This window comes from Rhineura floridana, chromosome 1, assembly GCF_030035675.1.
Source record: "Rhineura floridana isolate rRhiFlo1 chromosome 1, rRhiFlo1.hap2, whole genome shotgun sequence".
Classification (NCBI taxonomy): domain Eukaryota; kingdom Metazoa; phylum Chordata; class Lepidosauria; order Squamata; family Rhineuridae; genus Rhineura; species Rhineura floridana.
In genome coordinates, this window is record NC_084480.1 from 62,187,187 (window position 1) to 62,206,851 (window position 19,665).

General features: G+C 40.3%; 1 protein-coding gene across 3 annotated transcripts in view; it reads right to left on the bottom strand.

Annotated features, from left to right (window-relative positions):
* MCTP1 (multiple C2 and transmembrane domain containing 1) overlaps positions 1-19,665 on the bottom strand; it is a 389,200-nt gene that overhangs the window by 62,437 nt on the left and 307,098 nt on the right. For 2 of the 3 annotated variants that reach the window (XM_061622414.1, XM_061622406.1), the window contains one exon: positions 16,164-16,283. The exons of the other annotated variant lie outside the window; for it this stretch is intronic. In XM_061622414.1, the coding sequence (XP_061478398.1) occupies positions 16,164-16,283 (120 nt within the window). The remainder of the gene's footprint in view (positions 1-16,163; positions 16,284-19,665) is intronic. 3 annotated transcript variants of the gene reach the window in all.

A 19,665-nucleotide genomic window follows, 5' to 3' on the forward strand; every position in this document is an offset into this window, starting at 1 on the left:
GCATGCCTTAATCTTGCAGCACAGTATGATACCGTTTTAGATTTAAGGTAGATGTCACATCATAATGCTCTTGCCCAATTTCGATTTGGTACTTGCTTATTCTCTGTCATTGTGGATCAGATTTTTTTGTAGTGATTTTCCATGGGTATTTTTGAAAAAGGGTTTTTTAAAAACAACTGCCTCTTAAATATTGATATTAAGAATGATAATTTTATTGATATTTCCTTTTAGTTATCCATATTTCCTTTCAAAAAATCGATGTTAATATCAATCTTTTTGTGAGAGAAAAAGAGCTTGGTAAAAGCAGCAGCTAGTGGACAAATAATGAACACGAATAGATATTGGCCTTTTAGGTCAATGGAATGCTTTTGAACTGGCACTGGCCAATGGATCCCACTCCTAGCTCTCTCACACAAAATACACTGAATGCAGAAGGCTAGGGTAATTTATTTAATGTATTTTGCTTCAGGTTTTTTACATTGTTTTGGTTTTAATTGAGATCTTGTACACTTGTACATATATCTTACATGAATTTGTGGCACAGAAATGAATACTATTACTGCCACCTCCACCACCACCAATAACAACAACAACAATGAAAAATACCATGATACAATAACTTCTATATGCATTTTCTTTTTAAGTGTATAAGTGAGAGAACTCCCCTTGAAAATCTATTTAGTCTTTTTTGCACTTTCCTTGAGAATACCAGGTCAGGGGGACCTTGAGTGTTTTTAAAGTATTCTTGAGGAAAGCTAAGACACTAAATGAAGCATGCCTGCCTCCCTCATCCTAAGCGATCTCTCCCCATACTGCTGAGAAAGGGAAGGGTATAACTGGTATTCAGTAGGGCTTGGTAGAGACAAAAAAGCTCTTTCTGGCTTTTCCTTAACAGAAAGTGACACCCATGAACATGTCATAGATAAAGCGAGGGGAAAACCCCTCATATGCTAGCTTTCTATGTGAACTGCAGTTTGGCAGCCTGTTGGATTGTGAGAACTTCTATAATTGCTTTTTTAGAGAGATTATTTATTAAATTTCTCATCCTTCCTCCCAGAAGGAGCCTAGGGCAGCCAACAAAGGACAAAACACTTAAAACATCTTAAAACATTTCAAAAACAAAACATCTTAAAAACATTTAAAAAATAAAACATGTTAAAACATGTTTTTTAAAAATCTTTAAAAACATCTTAAAAGCAATTACAACACAGACGCAGACTGGGATAAGGTCTCTACTTAAAATGATCACTTCTAAGGGCTGCATGAACCACATACCTTAGCTTAGGAAACACTATTTTAGTACATAACTACAGCTTATTCTGTTCAAATAACTCATGTTTTATTGGGGATAATACAAGTAACACAGTCGACTTTTGGCAGACAGAAAGTTTATTCCACAGCATATACATTATGTGTATATTTTATTCTGTAGTTATTTAGGATCATTTTAGCTTTGTTTCATAGACACTGCTTTCTCTGACTTAGGGTTTTAGATGTATTGGATGTCACAATATTTAAATAATTGAAAAACAAACCATATCGGACAAATATTAAGGGATTTTTTTTTTTACTTATGAAGAAAAGAAGGCTTAGATTTTGCTTCAGACTCTTAAATTTTGCTGCCTGAACCTTGCTCAAAATCCAGTAGTATTAATCAAACAAAGGAAAGGCACTGGGGAAATCAGAAAGCTCTAATGCAAGCAGTTAAAAGTGACATGACCTTCTGTAATGTCACTTGTCACAGAGGTATATGACACAGAGCAGTGGAAAATACTGAAAGAACCTGATTGCTGGTACTGATCCATGATTATTATACTAACATAGATGACAAGAGCACACATAAGATAGTATCGCATACTGCACGTTTCTTTATTGTGCTTACAATTTAGCCACAAATTGCACAAAATAGCTAAAGAACCCTCTCCCTTTCTGCTTTGCAAGGTATTTATTGACAAAAAAGCAGGACTAAATTATTTCTATGACAGCATTCAGACTATACTTCATTTCCTGCTGCCAAAATACAAATATCATAATATACACATAATACAAGAAATAGACAGCAGACAACACAGCAAATAAGTTGCTTAGATGCCTATATTAATCCAAATATAGTAAATATAATTATTTTATATATGCAGACTCTAATATAATTGTGTAACTATATAGTTGGAAGCAACCAGACATTCATCCAATCTTTCTTCTCCCTTGGCTGCTTTCTGGGTTTGTGCTACTCTCAATTCCCTGCTACCCTGCATATACTCTAGCCTTGGCTGCACTCAACTCTGCCTTTTTCTCCTTTGAATTGACTATTAAAAATCAGACTGTGATTTCTTCGCCTTCACTGTCAACCCTCACACTATTTCTGGGTGTTCCGCCTTCTGCCTCATGCAAAGACCCCATGGGGACCTTGGTAGGTGACTCACCCTGCCCAAAAGGAAGGAAAACAGATCCAGCCTACTGGCATGGATCAGTGTCTGCAAATCAGACCACAGCATGTCAGACCATAAGCAGAAAGCAGAGAAGCTGCCCACAGAGAAACAGCTCCAGATGGTTCAGGTGACCATGATGACCCACACAAGAACCATGCTGACTCACCACAAGAAGAAAAGCAAGGACACAGAACTTTAACTTCTAGAGCCAACATCACTCCAATTGTAATGTAATATGGTTTATACCTAAGTTAAATCTCACCAGATCAGTGGCGCTTCTAAATATTTAATTAATTGATTGATTGATTGATTGATTTATATCACGCCCTTCCTCCCAGCAGGAGCCCAGGGTGGCAAACAAAAGCACTAAAAGCACTTTAAAACATCATAAAAACAGACTTTAAAATACATTAAAAGAAGACATCTTTAAAAGAATTTTTTAAAAAAGCTTTCAAGACATCTTTAAAAAAGGTTGAAAACTATTTTGAAAAAAGATTTAAAAACATACTAAAAAGCAATTCCAACACAGACGCAGACTGGGATAAGGTCTCAACTTAAAAGGCTTGTTGAAAGAGGAAGGTCTTCAATAGGCACCGAAAAGATAACAGGGATGGCACCTGTCTAATATTTAAGGGTAGGGAATTCCACAGGGTAGGTGCTGCCATACTAAAGGTCCGTTTCCTACGTTGTGCAGAACAGATAGGGCTTTGTACACCAAAACTAGAACCCTGAACTTGGCCCAGTAGCAAATTGGCAGACAGTGCAATTCTTTCAGCAGCGGGGTGACATGTTGGTGATACTCTGCCCCAGTGAGCAGTCTCGCTACCGCATTCTGCACCAGCTGCAGCTTCCAGACCAACCTCAACGACAGCCCCATATACAGCACATTACAGTAATCCAGCCTAGAGGTTACCAGTGTGTGGTCAACAGTGGTCAGGCTATCCTGGCCCAGAAACAGTCACAGCTGTCTTACCAGCCAAAGCTGGTAAAAGGCATTCTTAGCCACTGAGGCCACCTGGGCCTCTAGCGACAAAGATGGATCCAGGAGCACCCCCAGACAATGAACATGCTCTTTCAGAGGGAGTATGACTGAATCCAAAACAGGCAACTGAACAATTACCTGAACTCGAGAACCACCAACCCACAGTGTCTTGCTAGGATTCAAACTCAGTTTATTGGCCCTCATCTAGCCCACCACTGAGTCTAGGCAGTGGTCCAGGGCTTGCATGGCCTCTCCCGATTCAGATGTTACAGAGAAATAGAGCTGGGTATCATCAGCATACTGCTGACACCTGGCCCCAAATCTCCTGATGAGATTTCTCCTAAGAAGGGGGTATTTGCGATCAGTTGGTAATTGTCGCAGACCAATAGATCCAGGGTAGGCTTTTTCAGGAGTGGTCGGATGACCACCTCTTTCAGGGCGGCTGGAACCAGTCCCTCTGACAACAATGCATTGACCACACCCTGGATCCACTCAGTCAAACCCCCTCGGCAAGCTTTAAGAAGCCAATATGTGAATAGATGTATAAAAATTAGTTATTGCAAGTGAAAAGAGGAAAGTTTCTAGACATGGAAGTGTGCTAATGTATGTAGTGTTATGTGTAGGAACATACACACTAAAATAGGCTCCAGTACAAATATATCCATGTTTAGCAGTCCAGATTATTACGCAACCTAACACATGGCTACACATTTTTTCCACATGCAGCCAGTGTTATTAGTATATTAATATTCTAGTTCTTTACAGCTTGATTCCTGTTAGGTTTTAGGGAATCTTTATGGGCCTGGGCCTGCCAAAGCACAGCATTTTTTAAGTTCCATTGAATTAAATTAGAGAAAAGGTAGGCATTTGCTTAACTCTCCTACTGACATCAATATGACTTAAAGAGCTTAACTTTCATGTCATATCCTATGCATCCAGTTAAGAAGTTTCAAGTGTATATCTAACATGTGAAATATGAATACTACAAGCATGCTTCTTAGAGGACCTTGGGTAGTGTCAACTCTTCATCAACTATACACTTTGGTGTCTCTGAAATGGACAAAATGCAAGATGTTCCTTTTTACCACCTGACAGATACACAGAAATACGTTTCCAGTGAAAAAATAGTATTATTTTATTAACAGCTGAGCAACCATCATGGTTCTGCAATTAACAGAAAAAGTAGTGCAGACATTTAGCAAGAAGCATGAAAACACTGCTAAGGTAAAAAGCTGTGCAACATTTCTGAATGAACTGGACAATGAAATAAAGAATAAAACTTACAGAAAATCACACGTCCTGCAGGTATTCTCAATAGTTAAAAAATAATAATAAAAGTTTAGGAGTATGAACTTGTGAAGTGGTGGATAATTCTAGAATACTACTACATCAATCAGAGCACACCTGTTTTCGGAAAGTGCATAGAACTTAAATAACTTACTTTTGATAGAAAATGCTAAACCTTTTTTTTAAAAAAAAAATCTTATCAAAATATGTATTTGCATATATTTTTATTTTGACCTAAAATAATATGAAACAGTGGTCTGACATTTTTTCTTTGATAATAGGAAAAGAAATGGATCCTCAGTCAACGTTCTTACTCTAGGGACACAAAAGAATTTGTGTGGAATCTGGAATTGATTTAATTTCTCCCCCCATTTGTCTGTGTACAATTTAAACCACAATATGTGCTTGCGTGTCAGTTGATTTACAATGCTTATGTGTAATTATAATATAAAATTATTGAATGTGCATGGATTGAAGAGGATGTATAAAACCACTCAGACTACTGCAGGTCACTTGAAAGTACCTTAGGTCAAGCTGAAGCTTCCCCACAGTCAATAAGCCTAATATCTGTGTCTTATGTGGTTATTTTCACAACAGGGCATCTGTTTCTCTCAGTGTCTTATTTCGCCCCTCAGTCGCAAATAACATAAAATGGTATAACTGAAACAAAATATCCATCTCATGCAAAATGGCAGGGAATGCAGTATATCGCCAGCTTCAAGATAAATACATGTACCTGTGGACAGTACACATGCAGGCTCAGGCTGCTTGAACAGGATGTTCTGGTATGTACTTCCCTGTGCACAATGTTGTCCACAGTCTGGGCATGTAAAGCCTGTTTCTTCACACAGGTAGAAACTCTAGCTGGTACTTATAAACAATAGCATTAACAATATAGCATATCTGCAACACTATTTGGGAAATCTATGGCAGCATAAATAAAACTATGTAACTATTAAACATTTGACCTTGGACAATCTCATCTACCATAGTCATCAAGGTAATTGAACCATTAGATGTCATAATTAATATGATGAGCTTGCCACTAAGGTTGAATATATTGCTCTACGGAAGGCAGCAAGTTGAAAGACAGCAGCATCGGTACTTTGCAGATGAAAGACAGGCATCTTGATCTTTAAGGAAATGCTAAAAAAATTCCTTGCCTTAAAGTTAATGCAATTTTAGGCTGACATCTAATAGAAAGTGGGTCTTTGCACTTGAATTGGCGATGCATTATATTCATTAAATAACAGGCTTGTATGATCAACAGATTTTTTAAATAATTGAGATCCATATAGTATTACAGGCACCAAAGTAAATCCTTCATAATTTGCAACAATACAATTTATATGACATATTTTGCTAATACAGACTACAGCATACTCTGTGTATATCTTTATATTTTTGTTTTTAATGAAGTCAGGTGCTGCTTCTCACTTTTACACACAGTCTATTAAGCTTTTATTTGAACTATGTCTCCATCTAAAGGATTTAAACGTCTAGTGTAATTGTTTTGTAGAAATATCCCCAAAACATATATTTACAATTTGCCTTGAATTCAAGGAAAATTTAGAAGTACACATGTTAAGGGCCAACAAATTAATACAGTTTACCAAATGAGATCTTAAGACCATGGCAATGGAATTATCTGTCATGAACTTAGACACAAACAGTCCAACATGTTTTGCATAAGGAGTTATGAAAATCATTGTTCCATTTCTTTCCACTAGCACTGTGAGTTTACCTTGACATACAACACAATCCTAACTGGGTCTACTCAAAAGTAATAAAATGTACTGCCTTCAAGTAGATTCCAACTTATGGAGACCCTATGAATAGGGTTTTCATGAGGCTGAGAGGCAGTGACTGGCCCAAGGTCATCCAGTGAGCTTCATGGCTATGTGGGGATATGAACTCTTGTCTCCCAGGTCGTATTCCAACACCTTAACCACTTCAGTGAGCATAAAAAAATGGAAATGGACTGCCTTCAAGTCGATCCCAATTTATGGCAATCCTGTGAATAGGAATTTCATGGTAAGAGGTATTCAGAGTGGGTTAGTTCTTCCCAGCTGGCTAGGGCTTGCTCAGTTTGCCCAGAGCTTGGAAAAGTTACTTTTTTGAACTACAACTCCCATCAGCCCCAGCCATCATGGCTACTGGATTGGGCTGATGGGAGCTGTAGTTCAAAAAAGTAACTTTTCCAAGCTCTGAGTTTGCCACAGCTGCACAAGCCAGCCCCTTCCTTGTCCGCAACTGCCAGCTGGGGGGGCAACTGTGCTCCTTGGAACTATGCAGCTTGCCCATGGCTGCACAGGTTGGCAGGGCATGTAACCCCTGAGCCACTCACTATGGGGGTGATCTTTAGCTGGCCCTTTACACCCAGGAGACACAAACAGGGATTTGAACTCACAGTGTCTGGACTGCTCAAACTTTGGCACTACTTCAGGTTCTAATAACAAAAATAGGCTGCCTAGTAGTCATAATACTGATGAATAGATACTTCACATGATAATCCTCAAACATGTGCTTATTCACTAATAGTCAAAAAACCGTGCAGTTTAAGAACGTACCTATAGCCAACAGATATTTCTATCAAACTTTAAAAAGCAAGGAAATCAGGCAGCTATGGTGAATGCACCAGGACAGCAGGAGACCTGACCTCCTCTCTGAGATATTCTACTGCCAACCAATTAGTCAATTCAAACACAATTTGGGCTGCTCTTTCACAGTCCAATCCACTTCCTGTGAAGCTTGGAAGAATTTGGTAACATGTGCCTTTGAGCATATGGGGAGTGGTAGCAACTCCTGCCATCTCCAAAGATGGAGAATTACATTTTTATATGCTTGTTGGTGTTCTTCTTACTTTGCTTTTCTGTGTTACTACTGCTTCTACAGAGAATCTAACCTAGAAAACTATATTTCTCTCATTATTCATCCTAGAAATCTGTGTCAAATCTATTTTTATTAATTTCAAAGCCCTTTTATTGGTCAATGTCATATGATGGTGAAGACAGCTTTTTGTGTTTCAAACTGGAGGTTATGCTCTATTTCTATTTTGGTGCATTAACAGTTGTATCTGAAACTGCAGTTTGATGTAAAATCAGACTGATTCCAATATGTTGCTACTTAAGCAATGACTCTAGCTGCTGGAAAAAACACACTTGGCCTGCCCAAGATGCATGTTTCCAGCCTGCTATGCTTAAACTACACCACTTAAGGAAAGGTAGGCATAGTCAGTTAAAAACATAGAGCACACCTAGAATTTTACTGAAATATATTTCACCTCCCACTATTTTATCTTGTGCAAACTGAGACACTCCTCATGTCCATTGGAAATTATCCTGCAGAACAGTCAGTGCCATTATTCCACAATTGTTTTTGGAGCTTTTTTTAGTGTTGCAAAGTGTTGCTGTACTTCACATATTCACAGTAACAGAAGCAAAAGAAAATTATTTACTATAGGAAACTTCACTAAAGGTGCAAAGTAAATCAAACATATTTAAAGTGACTATCTGAACTATATCAGCTGTTTTAATATTGTTGCTTCCTCCCTGCTAAAACAAGACCAGCACAGCTTGTTTCTGTTATTTGGGCTGATTTCAGATGTTGCCACCACTCACCATATGCTCAGATGTACATGTTATTAAATTCTTCCAAGCTACACAGGAAGTGGATTGGACTGTGAAAGACCAACCCAAATTGTGTTTGCATTTTGACAAATTTGTAGAGCAGTACAGTATCTCAGAGAGGAGGTCAGGTCTCCTGCTCCCCTGGTACATTCACTATAGCTGCCCAATTTCCCTTCTTTTTAAAGTTTGATAGAAATATCTGTGGGCCATAGGTACATTCTTAAACCACAAGGTTTTTTGCCTATTGGTGAATTTCTCTGCTTGTTAAACCGCGAGGTAAGAAATGGGATCCTGTGCAAGTTTGCTGAGAATGGATTGATCATTTGCATGCTTATTGAGTTCAATGGGATTTACTCCCCTGCAATCATGCTTAGGATAGGTGAAACTGACCACACGAGATGGGGAGGGGAGAAGGGAGAGAGGAGCAGGCAGGAGAGGGAAGAGAAGGGCAGGTTTTATCATTTGCATGTTTATTGATTTCAGTGGGATTTATTCCCATGCAATCATGCTTAGGATAGGTGAAACTGACCTGGGGGAGGGACAGGGAGAGGAAGAGGGCAGGAATGGGAGGGGGAGGGAGGAAGGGGGAGGGGAGGAGATTGGATGGGTGGGCACTGGGCAGAGGGGAAGCCCATTTCCTTGCCAAAAGAAAAACATTGTGGACTGTATCATTCTTTTTCAGGGTTTCCCCCAACTTTTTATTCTACAGCAGGCACATGTAGCCTCCCACCCTAATTTAAACCAAACACCAAACTTGTCCCTTGCCATATCCACACCAGACCTTTATTTCACTTTAGACAATCATGGCTTCTCCCAAAAAATCCTGGGAAGTGTAGTTAGTGGAGGGTGCTGAGAGTTGCTAGGAGATGCCCTGTTCCACTCACAGAGCTTCAATCAGAGCAGCTGACTGTTAAATCACTCTGGCCAGTAGAGCTCTGCCAGGGAAATAAGAGTCTCCTCTCAACACCCTTCACAAACTACACTTCCCTGGATTCTTTGGGGGAAGCCATGACAAGTGAGATAAAGGTCTGGTGTGGGTGTGGCCCCCTGATTAGGCAAGCCCAGCCGCTGTGAGTCTGGCTTTTAGAACACTGACAGTTGGTTCTTACTGAGCATGCCCTGGCTTATCATTGACTTCAATGCTAAAATTTCTTAAATTAATTAAAAATCAGCCAGGCATTTAAAAAACTTTTACACTGCAGAAGATGTAGGTCAGAGTATTGGGCAAGGTCAATAATAAGACTACAGTTACTCTGTGAGCATGGCTAATTTTTAATTAATTTCAACAAATTATGAGCTCTGACAGAAAAAAGTCCAAAAGGGGTCTGTCTTTTTCTCTATTTTTACACTTTGAACTCTCGATTCTCTCTGACTGTTTTGTGTATTGCCATGAAAATTTAGAGGGTTGTTAAGCAAGGAATTTCAGGAATATAAGTTTTGTAAGGTTTTGTTTTGAAATGAGCTTATGGGAAGCATCATAATGGCATGGGTGGTATTTTCAATGTAACATTGCGGAATGTGCAAAATCCACAGTGGCTATAGTATTGCCTAAATCACACACTGCCCATGCCTGCACTACATCTTAAGCCCCTTAGAGCAATGAGCACCCTGTGCTGGTGCAATTTTCTGTAATGTTTGAACTATTCCTCGATCATGAAAAGAATATTACACCAGCACAGGGTGCTCATTGCTCTAAGGGGCTTAACAGGCATGGGCAGTGCGTGATTTAGGCAATATGTGTGAATTGCAGCAACAATCAAATGTATGAACAGGGACTTCCTCGTTTGCAACAGAAAGATAAAGAAGGAAGGTGCATTACCATCTTTTCTACATAGAACTAAATCTTTGCCTGTCAGATATTTAATTTATTTAGTTGATACCCATCTTGAGATATTAGGAAATTTGAAGCTAATTATGATCAACTTAAAAACACACAAATGAATAATTTCAAAACAGAAGTATTCAACAGAGGAATTGTGAACCACAGTTGGGCTGCATCAGCAGTACTATGCTTCCCTCTTGCCCCTATTTACATTGCTAAGAGAATGAACAAGGAAACAGAGCTTTAGGGAGAAGACTGAAATACAGAATAGTAATATTGCCAAGTTTCAGAAGTGGGGTGGGAGTGACAGTTCAAAAACACATCCATCTAGTTCAGAAGTGAGATCTTTATAATCAGTCAAAAATCCCTCTGAATTTCAGCTCAGCTCATAAAATATGTTTGACCCATTCTAAGCTGAACTCCATCAAATTCCATTCCCCTTCCCCCAAAACTGACTTTCCAGCACAAGTGAAAGGGAAGGTGGGTATTAAGGGGCGGCCCTTAGCATGCCCCAAAGCTTTACCATTAAGAAGTTATAAAACCAAACAACCCCTGTCTAGAACATCCGCCTCTCTATATTCCAAGGTATAACTATTCAGTGCAGCGTCTGACCGGTTTATGCAGACTTCCAGCCAGTATCTCTCCAGCTCGAGAGGTGTACCAAGGAGGTAATTCAACAGATTTCTTAATATCACTGATTTTATAATGTCTTGCATTATAGGTGATATTGAGTTAAGAAACATAGAATTGTGTATAATAGCAAACACACACTATCAAATGCTTGTGCTCTACACTAATACAATCACACATTCACTGGTATGGACAGGGCCAGCTCCAGGCATGCCGGGGCCCTTGGGCATCAGCTTGACCTGGGCCCCGGTGTATGTGCACGTGCATGTTTGTGCATGCCCCCCCATGCCCCCACCTACGTCTCCTGTCTTTTACTATTGCCATTAACCAAGATGGCGGCTGCAGTTTCCCTAAGGGGATGAAGCCTCCACCACCATCTTTGTCGATGGCACGCATGCATGCTATGCACGCGCATCTCTGCCATCAACTAAGATGGTGGCAGGGGCTTCAGTACTTTAGGGAAACCGCAGCTGCCATCTTCATTAAGGGCAATACTAAAAGGCAGGAGACAGGTAAGTTGGGGCGTGGGGGGTGCAGATCATGGAAGGGGAGTGGAGGGGCCACTGAGGGGCCCTCTGTAGGTCCAGGGGCCCTCAGGCCAGTGCCCCACCTGGCCGCCCTTTAGAACCGGCCCTGGGTATGGAGCACTACTGCTAAAAATTTAGATCCCCACTTCACCCGAAATCATGAATTGAAACAGGTAGAGAGGAAATCTAGTGCCTACCACGAGTACTACTCAGTGATTAAGGAGTATAATGGGATTTATTAATCCATTTAAACTAGTCTTGAATACATGTTGATAGATGCATGGACACCAAGCACTTAGCATGGACACCAAGCACTTAGCAATGAATTCTAGTCTACATGCCTAAAAAGGATCTTTGGTCCTCCCTTTTCTACAGACAAGTTTGTTCTGGAGCAGCTGCTAATAAAAAAAATTGGTATGCACTTGAAGTTCTTCTCAACTTTATCACCAAGGAACACAGGAAGCTGCCTTACACTGAATCAGACCACTGGTCCATCTAGCTCAATACTGTCTACACTGACTGGCAGTGACTCTCCAGGGTTTCAGGCACGAGTCCCTCCCAGCCCTACCTTGAGATACCAGGGATTGAATTTGGGACTTTCTGCATGCAAGCAGATACTCTACTGCAGAGCTACAGCTCTTCCCCTAGAAACTGCAACATTTGAACTAGTGAAGGAACCTAGACTTTTTTGGGTGGTGGTGATAGGAGGGATTTTCAGTGTAGCTTACAACAAAACTAACAATAAAATTCACTACAGCACATATCCCCCCCCCAAAAATGTTTAAGGGCTTTTTGGGGGGGGAATCAACCCCATTTTAAAAACAGCAAACAAGGTAGATGGGCTCAAGTTACAGGAAGCCAGATTTCAATTGAACATCAGGAAAAAACTTCCCAACTCTTAGAGCAGTATGACAATGGAACCAATTACTTAGGGAGGTGGTGGGCTCTCCAACACCAGAGGCATTAAAGAGGCAGCTGGACAGCCATCTGTGGGATATGCTTTAAGTTGGATTCCTGCATTGAGCAGGGGGTTGGACTCGATGGCCTTATATGCCCCTTCCAACTCTACTATTCTATGATTCTATGAAAATATCTCAATTTGAGCTAAAAACTGATCACCGTGTTTTTTTAAATTATGCTGGAACAAAAGTGATTTAACTAATTTCTGGAAAACAAGGATAAAGTTGGATTAGCAAGTTTCTTTGAGGAGGGATTTCCAAAGAAAATATACCACCACTGATAAAGTTATGTTCCTTGTCCTACAAGGGATATCCCTCTACACAAAACATCACAATTTCTAGAAAAAAATGTCAATTACTGTAAAAATGCAACAATCTATCAGAGGCTAGCCTAAGAGAAAAAAAGATTAATGGTATTTGCCGCAAAATGATCTTGGAGGTGGTATGGCAACTCTTAGAACTAAAACAAACTTTTAAGCAGTTCAAAAAGTGGAACAATGCACATGTAGAGGAAGAAAATGTCTTTCTGCCACTTAAAAGTGATGAGATAAAATTGGTCAGTCTGTCATAATCATCAGCAACTTGGTGAATTATGTCACTGATCCGAAGCATTATTACAGTCTCTCATGCTGGAATTGATTGGGAAAGATTGTTATACAGAAGAAGTATTGGCAAAGACCTTCAGAGGTACTGCATTTTAATTAATGCATATCAGCATGCTAAAGAGCACTAAGAACAGAAGAGGAACCTTGCTGAATCAAACCAATGACTCATCTAGCCCAGCATTCTGGTTACTACTCTTGGCTTCAGGAACCACACAATATGTCATATTTGGTGACACACTGCTTCTGAACATGGAGGTTCAATATGCCCATCATGGCTAATAGCCACTGATAAAGCCTCCATGAATTTTGGCAAGTTTGGGCCATCTACATACACTCTTAATTTATCGATAAATTATATCTGTCACATTTGGATAGAACAAAATGGAAAGAATCCCTTTTAAGGTTAAGTAGTTATTGCTGCTTTGTAAAATGTGTTTTTATTATTTTCTGTTACAATATGAAATACTATCTTCAAACAAAGTTGCTATTTTAAAAACAGCAGGGCCCCGCTTCTCAGTGCCCCGCTTTTCGGTATTCCGCTAATACGGCACCAGCAGGGTGATCAGCTGGATGGGGGCTGGAGCTCCCCGCACTCCAGCTTATCTCGCCAGACGGGGGGAAGATCAGCTGTAATGCGCTACAGCTGATCTTCTCCTCCTCAGGGGTGATCAGACTCCAGCACTCCTGCTGATGGCACTGGAGGAGGGGAAGATCAGCTGTAGTGCGCTACAGCTGATCTTCTCTTCTGGCACGATCAGACTCCCGCGCTACAGTTGATCTTCTCCTCCTCTGGTGCAATCAGCGGGTTAGGTTCCAGACCCCCATGCTACAGCTGATCCGCTTTTCGGCGGTTTTCACTTTTCGGCGGGGGTCTGGGACCTAACCTGCCATATGAGTGGGGCCCTACTGTATTTATAGTATGGACTCTTGGAAAAAGAAGTTGGAAGAAAAACAAGCAGTAAATGCTTTGCGGAGGGAGGAAAAGGACTGCGGATCAGCCCTTGTACTAAATTCCCCTGGATAAGAATGTGCTGGGAGGCAACCTGTGCCTAAATTCAAGTGTGTGGGGAGGCAGGAGTGTCATTATGAGTAAAAGGCCCTTTGGACAAAAGGCTAGTTACTGTTGGACCTATTTGCCTATAAGCCTTTTGATGAAAAGTTACTGAAAAGAAAGTAAGGGGGAAACAAAGAGTGGATTGTTGAGAGGAGGAGAACAAAATGTCATAGCCTGATCAGAGTCTTCAAAGTGTAGCCACTCCTTAATTTTTAGAGAGGCACTGTGCTTTTAATCTCTGTGTGAGAGATACATCCATCCGTAACCTTCCTTTTTATTTCTATGTGTGTGGGAGGCTGCTCAATGAGGGGAAAACTGAACAAACTGAATAATAAAGCCTTCTACATATGCTCTGAAGTACTCATAAATGTTTCTGTATCATAATTTTCTACCATCAATTAACCAACCTTCAGCCCATCACTTATTGCTATAATTCAGTGTTCCTCAGTTATAAAATCAGACCAATACTCTTATTAAAAAATACAATGTAGCACATAAATATGCATTTTATTTATTTATTTTCCGCTGTTTCTCTCAGAAGGAGCCCAGGGCAGCAAACAAAAACACTAATAGCACTTTAAAACATCTTAAAAACAAAAGACTTTAAAACCTATTACAACAAAACATCTTAAAAAATATTTAAAAAACAACTGCAACACAGACTGGGATAAGGTCTCTACTTAAGAGGCTTGTTGAAAGAGGAAGGTCTTCAAACAGGCAGCAAAAAGATAACAGAGATGGGACCTGTCTAATTTGTAAGGGGAGGAAATTCCAAAGTGTTGGTGCCACAACACTAAACCTATGCTATGTGGAATGGACCTTCTGATAAGATGGTATAAGATTGCCGCTCTGGGCTTCTGCTGGGAAGAAGGCCAGGATATAAATCTAACAAATAAATAAATAATATCTGCAGGAGGCCCTCACCTGCAGAGCACAGTGATCAACTGGGTATATAAGGGATAAGATGGTCTTTCAGGTATCCTGGTCCCAAGCTGTGTAGTGCTTTGTACAGCAAAATTGAACCCTGAACTTGGCCCAGTAGTTAATGGGCAGCCAGTGCAATTCTTTCAGCAGCAGGGTAACAGGTTGCCCCAGTGAGCAGTCGTGCTGCTGCATTTTGCACCAGCTGCAGCTTCTTGACCAACCTCAAGGGCAGCCCCACATACAGCGCATTACAGTAATCCAGCCTGAAAGTTACTAGTGCATGGACAACAGTGGTCATGCTATCCTAGTTCAGAAACAGCTGCAGCTGTCTTACCAGACAATCCTGGTAAAAAGCACTCCTAGCGATTGAGGTCACCTGGGCCTCTAGTGACAAAGATGGATCCAGGGGCATCCCCAGACTCTTTCAGAAGTAGTATGACCCCATCCAAAGCAAATAATTGACGAATTATCCAAACTCGGGAGCCACCAACCCACAGCACCTCCATCTTGCTAGGATTCAGATTCAGTTTATTGGCCATCATCCAGCCCACCACTGAGTCCAGGCAGCAGTCCAGGTATTGTCAAAGTACTGCTGACACCTTGCCCCAAATCTCCTGATGACCACTCCCAAGGGCTTAATATAGATGTTAAACAACACTGGGGACAAGAATGTACCCTGTGGCACCCCACAGCACAACTACCAGGGGGCAGAATGACAAGCACTCGATGCTATCTCTGGAAATGACCCTGGAGTAAAACAGTGCCGCTGATACCCATTTTATGTATTTGACTTGACAAAAAATAGTGAGCAGTGCTATAGGGCAACTGCAGCCACCTATTTCCCTGCACTTTTAGCTCCCCCTTGCACTTCAAAGCCTGGGTGATTTTTGCAATGCCACAGTTTGCAAAACTATGCTCCTGGGTTGCCAAATTCTGCCCTGAGCCTCCCCCATTGTCCCCATTTTCATCTGAGAAGTGTTGGGAGGAACATGTCAATATTTTCCCAATGTTCACCAATTTGCACCCAGTGGAAAAGGTCTCTGTTAAAATCCCAATGAGACTCTGGAAAATACCAAAGTGGGCAGCCTTTCAGTTTCATTCATGAAACACCCCCAAATTCATGGATCTCTTGTTTGGATATTCTCTACTACTTATAGTGAGGAGAGTGGGAGAATTGCATAGCCCAAAGGGTATCCATCTAATGTCCCTCTGGCGTACCACCAGCACCCAAATAGGTTTATTGCTTGAATTCCACTTCAAATTTCTGTCTCAGTGAAGACAAGTATGCAAAAAAAAAAATTAAGAAGAGACTTACTGTATCACATTGTCTATTATCCTTCCCCGATATGATCAGGAAGTAATTCCACACCAACAGTAACAACAATGTCAGAGGAATCATGTAAAGCTCAAAATTCCAAGTCACAAAGAGAAAGAGCTGGAAGCAAAGAGAAAGATAAGATATTATTTGTCTCTAGATTTCTTTGAATTGCAATATGGAAAATACACAACAGCATGTTATACACTAAAAGTTTTCCATCTCTGGCACAAAAAACTGATTAAACATGCCATTAAATCTGCTGCTATCAGCAATTCTTACAGAATACAACCCATTGTATCCCAGGAAACAAAACCTGATAGTATTTGAAGGCTAAAGTTTAGACACTGCTTCCCTCTTAGCTTCAGAGCCCTCTGCAAATGTTATTTTGGCAAAGAAATGTCCCAAAGCTTCAACCACCCATGTGACAATCTTTTCAATGTTACCAACATTAGTAGCAGCAGTTTGTCACCATAACCTTTCCAAGGATTCACAGGATAGCAGTCAAGTATGAACAACTTAAAGTCTTCTTGGGAAGGCTAGTTTAAGTAACACAAGTTCAAATGTCGACAGGAACAACTGAGACCAGCTTTTGGATTACTGCTAGGATAGGAAAATAGCTTTGGAGTCCTAACAATTGTGCTTGGCAAACAAAGCAGGAGCCAGCTGATAATGTGGCCAGAGAAGAATCCAGTTTTAACATGCAAGAAAATATAAACATTACTGTTCACATGAGCTGATGTAAGAAATCCTTCATAAGTGAAACAATGAATAAATATTTGAATACAAATGTGGTTTCCCTCCAAATACATTGCAACTAATTAAGAAGGGAACAGTCTGTTAAGTGGTTGTTAACAATATGATAGCTCCCAATTGCATAGTAGATTAAAAAGAAATGTTTACTTATTCAAAAAAATATTCTTGCAAAAAAAACACGTGGTAGATTTTTTTAAAATTTAAAGACATTTCTATGCTACTCAATATATTAGTATCTCTAAAAGGTGTACCACAAATTTTAAAATCAGGAAAATTATTATAAAAACATAAAGATGCTATCTTAGAAGATATTTCTCTCTTACAATAGTGCCAGACATGCATGGAAGCCTTTTATTTCATATCTTTTATATGTTTGTATACTTTATTCATATGCAGATTTATGCAGATTAAATCCATTAGTTCTCCAAATAAAACTCATGAATAATTGACTAATTAATATATTAGAAGGGTCACAGCATGCAGAAAGTCTTAAGTTCAAACCCTGGCATTTCCAGGTAGGGCTGGGAAAGAACCCTGCCTGAAATCCTGGAGGCTGCTGCCAGTCAGTGTAGATGATATTGAGCTGGATGAAGCAATGGTCCGACTTGGTATAAGGCAGCCTCCAATGTTGTTCCTATGAATACAGTACTGCCTGATATACCACAAAATTATAATTATTGTTGATGATGATATGTTTATAAGCCACTCTTTCACTATTTCAATCCCAGAGCGGTGAACAATTATACAAAATATTAAAATATACAGAAAAACAACATACAAAGATTTCAGGATCCATAAAAACAAGTCCAATAAAGAAACAAATTAAGAACTCCATAATAAAACAAGCAAAACTAAACTGCAGCGAGACTTTCCAATTTAACCAGATAGCTAGAGAAAGAACACAGGACATTCAACTGACTAAAGCAACCAAATGGCCTTTGCAACCCCATCGGTCACGTGGGGCAGCCTATTTGCTCCCCCCTCACAGTTTCTTAAGCAAAAAAGGGCCCACTCTGTGTCAAAATGATACACTAATCTGTTAGGCAATTCCTCCAAGATCTTCAGTTGACCAAAATCTCCAGTGCACAGAAAACTGTCTATTCGGCTAGGCTGAGTCTAGGCTCAGCTTCATTTTATTGTAGTTCTGGCAACCAATAATTCAGAACATCCAAAATGATCTATGCCAAGCCTTAGTCCAAAATAAAATCATACATGGTAAAACGTTTAAATGGAAAAATGTATAAAATGTGGTAGTCTAGACTCACAAAAAACATTCTTTAATTCTTAAAATTGTAGAATAAGTCTTGTCCAGCCATTCTAGACACATCTGTGCAAACAGAATGCTACCATGTTTTTAACTACAGTAGGGCCCCGCTTTGCAGCGTTCCACCGATACAGTGGTTGTCAATTGCAGAAAGGCCCCACTCCTACAGTGCTTGTTCCACTTTTATGGTGTTTTTCGGGTGCCGGGCACCATTTTAGACAATGTTAGTCAATGTGTTCCGCTTTACGGGAGACTTTGCTTTATGGCGGCGGTCCGGAAAGGAACCTGCCATACGAGCGGGGCCCTACTGTAAGATAAACTCATTCAAGAGTGATTAACAGGACTGCATTGTTGATGGGCAGCCTAAGCTTTCAACTTTAAATGAAGTATTATGACCAATGAAGAGCTAATAATAAAATATGTTTTAATGTATGTTTTAATATATATCTCGTGAACGAGACCACCTAGAGACTTAATTTTTTAAAAAAATGAAAGCTGAGAGTCTGGAGATTAAGCTGACTCACCCAGAGACCCAGAGAGGACCCCAAAAACTCTGAGTTCCCAGGCAAAATCTGGACACCTGGCAACCCTAAAAGCCACAGTTAGCACCGGCAAGTATTGAAGATTTGGAATTCACAGAATTTTAAAACTTTACCCCATTTCAACTTGGGCTCCAATGACTCCAGATTTTGGCTATGCTCGAAATGGGATTTGCCTCCACTAGTAGGAAAGCTTCACTGAGAGTATCCTCTCGCCATCTTCTTAAGCAAGCAACCTCTGCCTTTGAGAAGGGCAAGGAGCTAACCAATGTGAGGGCAGGCTTTGTCAAACTCTCCGTAACCATAAACGATGCATGTGGAGGAGCATAATTTCTGCTGTGGAATATGGGATTTTTAGTTTCCTCTGCCACTCAAATGAATCTGCTCGCAAGGAGGAAGGATGGGAGGACTGGTGGGGGAGAGAGTCCCACTGAGCTCTCTCTCAAACCCTCTCCTTCCACAACAAGAACACTCAAGGGCTTTGTTTATTGTTAAGATCATTAACCAGGAAACTTAAAAAAAACAACCAACACCACAACAGGAGGAGTTTGCTCATCAGTGCTTGCAATCAACATATTTCAGAACAGTATCTTATGTAAGCCCATATACTTATTTATTTGATTGATTGATTGATTTATATCCCGACCTTTCTCCCGGCAGGCGCCCAGGGTGGCAATGAAATAGTATAGTATTCAATGGAATACTATATTTCAGAGCACATAGTCTAGACCTGATCTTCCATCAGCAGCTCAGTTGATTTCCATGCTGAGCAAGGAAATGGGACAAGCTGCCATTTGAGGAAAAGAGTAATGCCCTCCTCCACAGCAGGATGCTGCAGCCACTTCTCTGATACTCACCTGTTTCCCACCTTCCTCCCCTCGGCTGCATCATCCCCTGCTCTGCTCAGTGCATCAGCAAAAAGCATCTGAGCAGTGGCAAAAAT